This window comes from Anomalospiza imberbis, chromosome 22 (genome assembly GCF_031753505.1).
Source record: "Anomalospiza imberbis isolate Cuckoo-Finch-1a 21T00152 chromosome 22, ASM3175350v1, whole genome shotgun sequence".
Lineage (NCBI taxonomy): Eukaryota > Metazoa > Chordata > Aves > Passeriformes > Viduidae > Anomalospiza > Anomalospiza imberbis.
The window spans coordinates 8,319,697-8,328,557 of NC_089702.1; the positions used below are offsets into that span (position 1 = coordinate 8,319,697).

The 8,861-nt window shown below is 65.4% G+C and overlaps 1 protein-coding gene across 1 annotated transcript; it reads left to right on the forward strand.

Moving 5' to 3' along the window:
* The first annotated feature begins 1,663 nt into the window (after window positions 1-1,663).
* On the forward strand, window positions 1,664-3,757 carry LOC137487110 (forkhead box protein J1-like). The gene is made up of 3 exons (XM_068212747.1): window positions 1,664-1,790; window positions 2,321-2,853; window positions 2,981-3,757. Exons 1-3 carry the CDS (start codon window positions 1,664-1,666, stop codon window positions 3,755-3,757), a joined length of 1,437 nt encoding a protein of 478 aa, XP_068068848.1.
* The last annotated feature ends 5,104 nt before the right edge of the window (window positions 3,758-8,861 follow it).

The following is an 8,861-nucleotide window of genomic DNA, read 5'->3' on the forward strand; positions in this document are numbered from 1 at the left end:
GAGCCGGGCACGCTCCGCGCCCAGCGGAACAGCCACACGATGCCGCTGTGGATTTGCAGAGGAAGCGAACGCGCCTCGCTCGAATCTGAATCGCCCAAGGCGTGCAGCCGAGGTGAAAACGTCCCTGCTCTCAACTCCACCGCGTCCGGACAGAAAGACCGCGCTGCTCTTCCCCTTCCGAGTTCCAACTCTTATTTGTGCCCCACTGCAGAGGACACGGGAACCCCTTGGCGCTGATGAGGTTTTTCATTCTATTCTGGCTGAGTCCGGCTACAAACTTGAAAAGATCGGGAAAAGCACAGCTCCCCAAAGCAAGTGTCAGCTGAGGGAGCTGTTTAGATTACTGGCTTTAAGGCATTTTTAATGTGGTGGAACAAAAGCTAATAAGCCAAGAAACGCTTCTCATGAAATTAGGAAATAGTTGGTTTCTGATTGGGATGGTGTGAATTGTAACATCTGTATTGTTTCACCCTTCACGTGAGACTGAAAACGGAATAAGTGTCAGCTGAGAGAGCTGCTGCTGCCTCCAGCGCCAGCTGCGCCCCTGGAACTGCCCCACCTGCCCTCGAATCTGCATTTTCCTCTCAGCTCCGGGTCCCTTCAGGCACACGGGACCGGGATCCAAACTGAATGGCTCCAGGCACTGCTCCCACTCTGCAGGTGCCCCGAGGAAAAGCTCAACAGCCGGGTGTGCATTCCCACTGTGACAGCTCCCGGCCATTGGGAAAAGCCATGAAATTCACCGTGCCCACCCAACGTGTGCACCCAGAAGTGATTTCTTTGCCAAAGGGAGGAACTATGAGCCCATCTCAAAAGCAGGGGCCGGGGGCAGCAGGCTCAGGGAGACCCTTGAGGAGGGCAGGGCGGCTCAGGTGTCAGTGGGGGATTTCTCTTACATCCTCTGGCTGTGATCTTGTGCTTTTAACGAGGGCACCCTCCTTTAACCTTTAATTCAGGGCTCTGCCAGCTTTACCCTCAGGGCTGTGGGTGGTGCTTCAGGTGCCAGAATCGGGGTGGGGGCACGGCGAGCAGCCAAAGGGCTGGGGGTGCTCCTGGAGGGCAGGACACACACAGGGCAGGACACAGCCTTCGGGGCCGCTGGCGCTGTCCGTGGCCCCGGTCTGGGCACGGCGGGTGCCCCGGCACTCCCGGGCACCATCCCCGGTGCGAGCCCGCCTGCGCCGGGGCCTCCGCGCTGCTCTCGCCCCTTCTCCTTTCCCACGCACTGATTTCTCATCCCTTCTGTCCCCCATGCCCTTCCAAAATCCGCCCTCTCCCTCCTGAGACCCCTGCGCGGGCTGAGGGACGGCGGCGAGCAGCGCCGCGGGGCTGGCGAGGGCCGGGCCCGCTCGCCACTGCCGGGGCTGCAGCGAGGAGGCTGCGGGCGAGCGAGCGAGGAGGGAGCGCTCGGGGGATGCCGCGGCTCCCTCGCTGCCGGGGCCGGGTGCCGCCGCTGCGCTGAGCCTGACAAGGGGCCAAGGAGCCCGTTTGGCAACCGGGCGAGTAAATGCCCGTTCCTTGGAACCGCCCGCGAGCCCCCCGCCCCAAACGGCCGCGTCGCCCGCGCGCCGGGGGTTCCGCAGCGCTCCCGCCGCCGCAGCCGGGCCAGCGGCCGCCGGCTCTCCCTCTCCGGCCGCTCCCTCTCCCTCTCTCCCTCTCTCTCATGGCCCAAAAGCCACCCCGACACCCCGGCTTTGCAGCCCGGCGCCGGAGGCAGCGCCACATCCCCGGCGTCGAAGCTGCCGCTCGCTCGGAGGGGACGCTGCGCTTGGGGGCGCTCCCTGCTACAGGTTGGTTTTGGGGACCAGGGGAAGGGAGAGATGGCAAACAAATGGCATCACACCGAAGGAAGGTGGTGGTGGAGACGGGATAGGATGGGACGGGAAGGGGTGGATGAGTATTTCAGGGTCTTTAGGGTCGAGGTGTTGGACCCTCCTGCTACCCGTGGCAGGAGTGAGAAACAACCTCGCTTGGTGGGATGGCAGGACTGGGTTTGTGTTGTTTAAGAGCAGGAGGGGAATGTTGATTTTTTTCCTTCTTTCTGTGGCCAAAACCTCACTGGGCTGTGCCAGCCCGGCGGGTTTAGGGGACTTAGAGGGAATTTCCCCGAGGCTCAGGGCTGTAAAGCCCCCCGGGACAGGCGTGTGGCTCCTTGCCCAGTGCCCAGGGACTGGTGTCACCCAGCGGCGCTGGGAACAGCCAAGGTTCCGTGCGTTCCAGGAACACCGGTCCAGGTGTCGGGCAGCGGTTGCGCCTCGCAGAACCTCAACCCTCTGCCCTTCTTCCTGCAGCATCCGCCCCGTCATTGCGTCCCCTTCAGGTGAACACGCCCAGCGCCGAGGCATGAGGTGCTCCAGCCCCGTGCCCAGAGCTCAGGGACCATCGAGCTCCAGCGAGGAGGAGCGGCGTGGTGGCGAGCCGGACCTGCTGTGGCTGGCCGACCTCACGGGCGCCCACATCGGCTTGCCCTCCATCTCCCAGGACCCCGAGGATCGCTGCAGCATCTGGGAGAATCTGGTGAGCCTGGTGGACTTCCAGTGCTCGGGCTTTCCCCTGACCTCCGAGGAGCTCTGCCACTACATCGACATTCCGCGCTCGCCCGCGTCCTCCTCGGCGGAGGCCGTGACCCGGCCCCGGCCCCAGCCCCGGCCCCGGGCCCTGCCCCGGCCCCCCGCGCTCCCGGGGGACATCGACTACAGGAGCAACCCGCACGTCAAGCCGCCCTACTCCTACGCCACCCTCATCTGCATGGCCATGGAAGCCAGCGAGCAGCCCAAACTCACCCTGGCAGCAATCTGCAAGTGGATCAGAGACAACTTCTGCTACTTCCACCGTGCCCATCCCAGCTGGAAGGTAGGAGGAGGTTTGGAGCCCTCGGTGGGGCTCCGCACAGCCTCCGGCCTGCAGGGCAGCCTCCCGCGGCCGTGCTGGATGCCGCTGACAGGATTCAGTCCCGGGGTTTGTTGTCTTTTGCGTCCAGAGCTCCATCCGGCACAACCTGTGCGTCAACAAGCGCTTCGTCAAGGTGCCCCGCGAGAAGGGGGAGCCGGGCAGAGGCGCCTTCTGGAAGCTTCACCCCCAGTACGCCGAGTGGCCAAAGAGCAGCACCCTCCAAGAGCACGGGGCCCTCCCAGAGCCCGTCCCGGCAGCCCCCAGGAGAGCCCAGCCGGGAGCACGGAGCGGCAGCCCCGCCGCCGTGACCTGCAGCTCCCGGGGCGGCCTCGAGGTGAGCGCGGAGCTGCAGCGGCTGCTGCGAGACTTCGAGGAGTTCGAAAGAAGCCACAAGTGGAACCCCGCGGAGAACGGAGCGGGCCAGGAGTGCGAGCAGAGCTGGCCCACGGCCCCGGCCGAGGCCTCTTGTCTTCCCATCTGTGCCTCGGGGAGCCCGGAGGGGCCGGGCGAGCTGACCGAGCTGAAGGGCAGCATCGAGTGGGAAGCTCTGCTCGAGATCCTCGTGGAGCAGGGAGACTTCTCTGCCCTTGGGCAGCTCCCACCTTTCCCCCAGCCCGAAACCTTCCCCCTGCACACCACCAGGGCACTAGGGCAGCACCTGGACTGGCCCCAAATCCTCCCCAGCCCCACCCAGCCGGGCTTGGATGAGACCCTGATGGCCACGGCTTTCCTGGAGGCTGACTGGCACGAGGAGATGGGAGGGAGCCTCTCCAGCTGCCTCCCCGTGGAGCAGGGGGCCGAAGACATCCCGGCCTCCTTCTTCGACGGGGATGACATAGACTGGGAGTCTCTGGCCCTCTTATGACTATTAGAGATGGGAGATAGGAGATTAGATTAGGTTAGATTAAATTAGATTAGGTTAGATTAGGTTAGATTGATTTAGGAGGGACTTTAGGGGCGGGTGTAGATGGTTTTATGGATGAGGTTTCTTTTTGCTGCTTTCTGTTCTATTTTTTACTTGGGGAGTGATGCTGAAGATACTTGGCCACTTTTTTTTTTTTTTTTTCATTTTATTGGCAGTTTTAAAGAGATAGAATAAAACAAAGCAGAGAAGAACTCCTGTTTCACCTTCTGGTTTCCCTCCAGCACCCTTGGCTCTGCCCTGGAGGCCGGGGTGATCTGCCCAGCCCAGCCCTGCCCATCCAGCCCAGGGCAGCTTCAGCTCCTCCCATGTCCGCAGAGCAATTCCCTGGGGGAAACTGAGGCACGAGCCAGCGCCGTGTGCTCGGGAGCTGCTCCGAGCCTTGCCCATCCCCTTCCCCAGCCCTGCTAGCAGCTCCTGGGGCTGACCCGGCCCCGGGGCCGGGGACTGTCCCGGTGCCACCCCAGCAGCCCCGGGGATGCTCTGAGGAGCTCCGGGGCCCTCGTGGCTCCGTCTGGGGCAGTGACTCCGTTAGAGATGGTCGATAATTGATAGGTGATGGATGGATGATAGATTATAGACGGCAGGTGATTGATAGACGGTAGATGACAGATGATAGATTTTAGATGATTGCTGGATGATAGGTTTTAGATGACAGATTATAGATGAGATAAAATTAAAGGAGATGAGATTAGATGGACTTTGGAGGGGCTTTGGGGTGGGTGTAGATGGTTTTGTGGACAAGGTTTCCTTTTGCTGCTTTCTGTTCTGGTTTTTGCTTGGGAAATGATGCTGAAGAACTGCACAGATACCTGGCCACTTTGATTTTTTTCATTTTATTAATAATTTCTAAGAGATAGATTTTAAAAAATAAAGTAGCTGCATTGTGAGCGTGTTGTATCTGGTGAAGAAGTTTTTTCCAGCACTCCTGATCTCCAGAATGTGCCACCACCTGGGGCACAGGTGGGGCTTTGTTCTGGTGGCAGCGTTCCAGGAGGAGCCCTGCCCAGAGCGCCCAGCCCCGAGTCCTCAGCTGGGCTCTGGGGCTGAGCGAGGAAAGAAAATCTTTATTTCTCCTGATTTAAAACACCTGCGAGCCGAGCCGCCCCTCCTGCTCCTTGGCTCGGCTCATTAACCCTTTGTGCAGTTCCCACTCCTCTGTCTCAGGGGTGCCCAGCACAGGCCAGGAGCACTGGGATGGGGGGCACTGGGCAAACTGGGACGGGGAGGAGCGGGGGGCAAATGGGAGCGGTTGGGTGTGGGGGGAATGAGGGCAGTGACAGGGCAGTGACAGAGAGGACAGGACAGTGACAGAGCAGTGACAGGGCAGTGACAGAGAGGACAGGACAGTGACAGGGCTGTGACAGGGCAGTGACAGAGAGGACAGGACAGTGACAGGGCTGTGACAGAGAGGACAGGGCAGTGACAGAGCAGTGACAGGGCAGTGACAGGGCAGTGGCAGAGAGGACAGGACAGTGACAGAGCAGTGTCAGAGCAGTGTCAGAGCAGTGACAGGGCAGTGACAGGGCAGGACACAACGCGGGGCAAGGAGGGCGCACGGGAGACACGAGGGTGGGACCTGCAGGGCGCGGGCAGGGGGTACAGACCTCACTGGGGGCAGCCCCGCTCCCCCCTGGCCCCCGTGCCCACCTGGATTCCCGTGTGCCCGGTCCCGGTGCCGCCGGGCGGGTTTCCAGGAGCTGGTGCCGCTCTCGGGGTCCCGGTGCCGTTCCCCGGACCCCAAAAGCTGCAGGGGGGGCCCTGCCGGCACGGGGGGTGGGGGGGCGCCCGCTGCCTCCCGTCCGTGGTGGGGCCCGGGGGGGGGCACCTGGGGGGGTGGGGGCAGGACCTGAACTGGACGGGGCACACGGGCAGTGCCCCCCGTCCCTGCTGTGCCCCCCGCTGCCCCCCAGCCCATACCGCCCAGCGCCCCCTGCCCCCGCTCCCGGCCCCTCCTGCCCCCTCGATGCCCCCAGCCCTGTCCCCCTCGATGCCCCCAGCCCTGTCCCCCGACCCCCCCATCTCCCCCCGCCCTGCCCCCACTCCTCCGCTGCCCCGGCGAGCGGGAAACGGCGGGGGGAGGGGGCGGGGGGGAGGTGTGAAGTGGGGGGGGATTGGGGGCGCAGCGATGCCATTGGGGATTGGGGGCGCAGGAGGGGACACGGGGGGGCTCCGAGGGGTCACCTGGCCCCACTCACCCCCCTGTCCTGCTGGGACCGGCCCCGCGGAGGGGGCGGGGGGGCCCGTCCGGCTGCTGGCCACAGGCACAGGGGGGACCTGGGGGGGTACCTGGGGTGGGGGCACACACGGGACCTCCCCTGAGCAGCGCTGGGGCACCCCCAGGCCTGGGGGTGAAGGGAAGGGCACTCAGCCCCCCAAAATAATCCTCTGTGCACAGGCTGGGCCAACCCCGCGCCGCAGCTCCTGTGCCCCCAGTGTGCCCCCAACGCCCCCAGTGTGCCCTCAGTGTGTCCCCAGTGCCCCCAGTGCCCCCAGTGTGCCCTCAATGTGTCCCCAGTGTCCCCAGTGTGTCCTCAATGCCCCCAGTGTGTCCCCAGTGCCCCCAGTGTGCCCCCAATGCCCCCAGTGTGCCCTCAATGTGTCCCCAGTGCCCTCAGTGTGTCCCCAGTGCCCCCAGCGTGTCCCCAGTGTGCCCTCAATGTGTCCCCAGTGTCCCTAGTGTGTCCCCAGTGTGTCCCCAGTGTGTCCTCAATGTGTCCCCAGTGCCCTCAATGTGTCCCCAGTGCCCCCAGTGTGTCCCCAGTGTGTCCCCAGTGTGTCCCCAGTGTGCCCCCAATGCCCCCAGTGTGTCCCCAGTGTGTCCCCAGTGTGTCCCCCATGCCCCCAGTGTGTCCCCAGTGTGTCCCCAGTGTGTCCCCCATGCCCCCAGTGTGTCCCCAGTGTGTCCCCAGTGCCCCCAGTGCATCCCCAGTGTCCCCAATGCCCCCAGTGTGTCCCCCATGCCCCCAGTGTGTCCCCAATGCCCCCAGTGTGTCCCCCATGCCCCCAGTGTGTCCCCAGTGTGTCCCCAGTGTGTCCCCCATGCCCCCAGTGTGTCCCCAGTGTCCCCAGTGTCCCCAGTGTCCCCAGTGTGTCCCCCATGCCCCCAGTGTGTCCCCAGTGTCCCCAGTGTGTCCCCAGTGTCCCCAGTGTGTCCCCCATGTCCCCAGTGTGTCCCCAGTGTCCCCCCCAGCCCGTGACACTCCAGCCCTCCGTGTCCCTCAAGGACACCTCCGAGCCCTGCGCCCCCAAAGCGCCCCCAGCCCCAATGTGCCCCACCCCAGCCCCCCCAGCGCCCTCCCAGCCCCACAGCTCCATTGTCCCCGTGCCCCCGGCCCATTCCCGGGGCCCAGCCCGTGCCCCCCGCCCCGCTCCCCCGCGGGGGTCCCCGCGCTCCGGCTCCCGCCGGCCCCGGGCTGCTCCTCGGCCCCGTAAGCGGCGGCCACGAAGACGGGGCGCGCCCAGGGGGGGTCCCCGGGCCGCCGCACCTGCCACCAGTCGGGGGTGGCCCTGCGGAGCAGCAGCAGCCGCTCGCCCGCCACCACGGCCACGTCCCGGCCGTGCCCCCCCCCGGTACCGGGAGCCGTGCAGCACCCGCGGCGACACGGCGGGACCGGCCCGGTGCCACCGGCACCGGCACCGCCGCCCCGGCGGCATGGGCACCGCTCCGGGCACCGGGGCACGAACAGGGCGACCCCCGCCCCCACAGCCGGCACGGGCACAGGGTGTGGAGACAGGGCTGGGAGGTGACACGGGGGTGACACAGGAGTGACACGGGGGTGACACGGGGCTGGGAGGTGACACAGGGGTGACGGGTGACACAGGGGTGACACAGGGGTGACACGGGGGTGACACGGGGGTGACACAGGGCTGGGAGGTGACACAGGGGTGACACGGGGCCGAGGGGTGACACAGGGGTGACACAGGGGTGACACGGGGCCGAGGGGTGACACAGGGGTGACACAGGGGTGACACGGGGGTGACACGGGGTTGACACAGGGGTGACACGGGGCTGAGGGGTGACAGGGCTGGGAGGTGACACAGGGGTGACATGGGGCTGAGGGGTGACACAGGGGTGACACAGGGCTGGGAGGTGACACAGGGGCGACACGGGGCTGAGGGGTGACACAGGGGTGACACGGAGCTGGGAGGTGACACAGGGGTGACACGGGGCTGAGGGGTGACACAGGGGTGACACGGGGGTGACACAGGGCTGAGGGGTGACACAGGGGTGACACGGGGCTGAGGGGTGACAGGGCTGGGAGGTGACACAGGGGTGACATGGGGCTGAGGGGTGACACAGGGGTGACACAGGGCTGGGAGGTGACACAGGGGCGACACGGGGCTGAGGGGTGACACAGGGGTGACACGGAGCTGGGAGGTGACACAGGGGTGACACGGGGCTGAGGGGTGACACAGGGGTGACACGGGGGTGACACAGGGCTGAGGGGTGACACAGGGGTGACACGGGGCTGAGGGGTGACACAGGGGTGACACAGGGGTGACACGGGGCCGAGGGGTGACACAGGGGTGACACAGGGGTGACACGGGGCTGAGGGGTGACACAGGGGTGACACAGGGGTGACACGGGGCTGAGGGGTGACACAGGGGTGACACAGGGGTGACACAGGGCTGGGAGGTGACACAGGGGTGACACGGGGCTGAGGGGTGACACAGGGGTGACACAGGGGTGACACGGGGCTGAGGGGTGACACGGGGCTGGGAGGTGACACAGGGGTGACACGGGGCTGAGGGATGACACAGGGGTGACACAGGGGTGACACCGGGCTGGGAGGTGACACAGGGGTGACACAGGGCTGGGAGGTGACACAGGGGTGACACGGGGGTGACACAGGGCTGGGAGGTGACACGGGGGTGACACGGGGGTGACACGGGGGTGACACAGGGCTGGGAGGTGACACAGGGGTGACACAGGGGTGACACGGGGGTGACACAGGGCTGGGAGGTGACACAGGGGTGACACAGGGGTGACACGGGGGTGACACGGGGCTGGGAGGTGACACAGGGGTGACACGGGGGTGACACG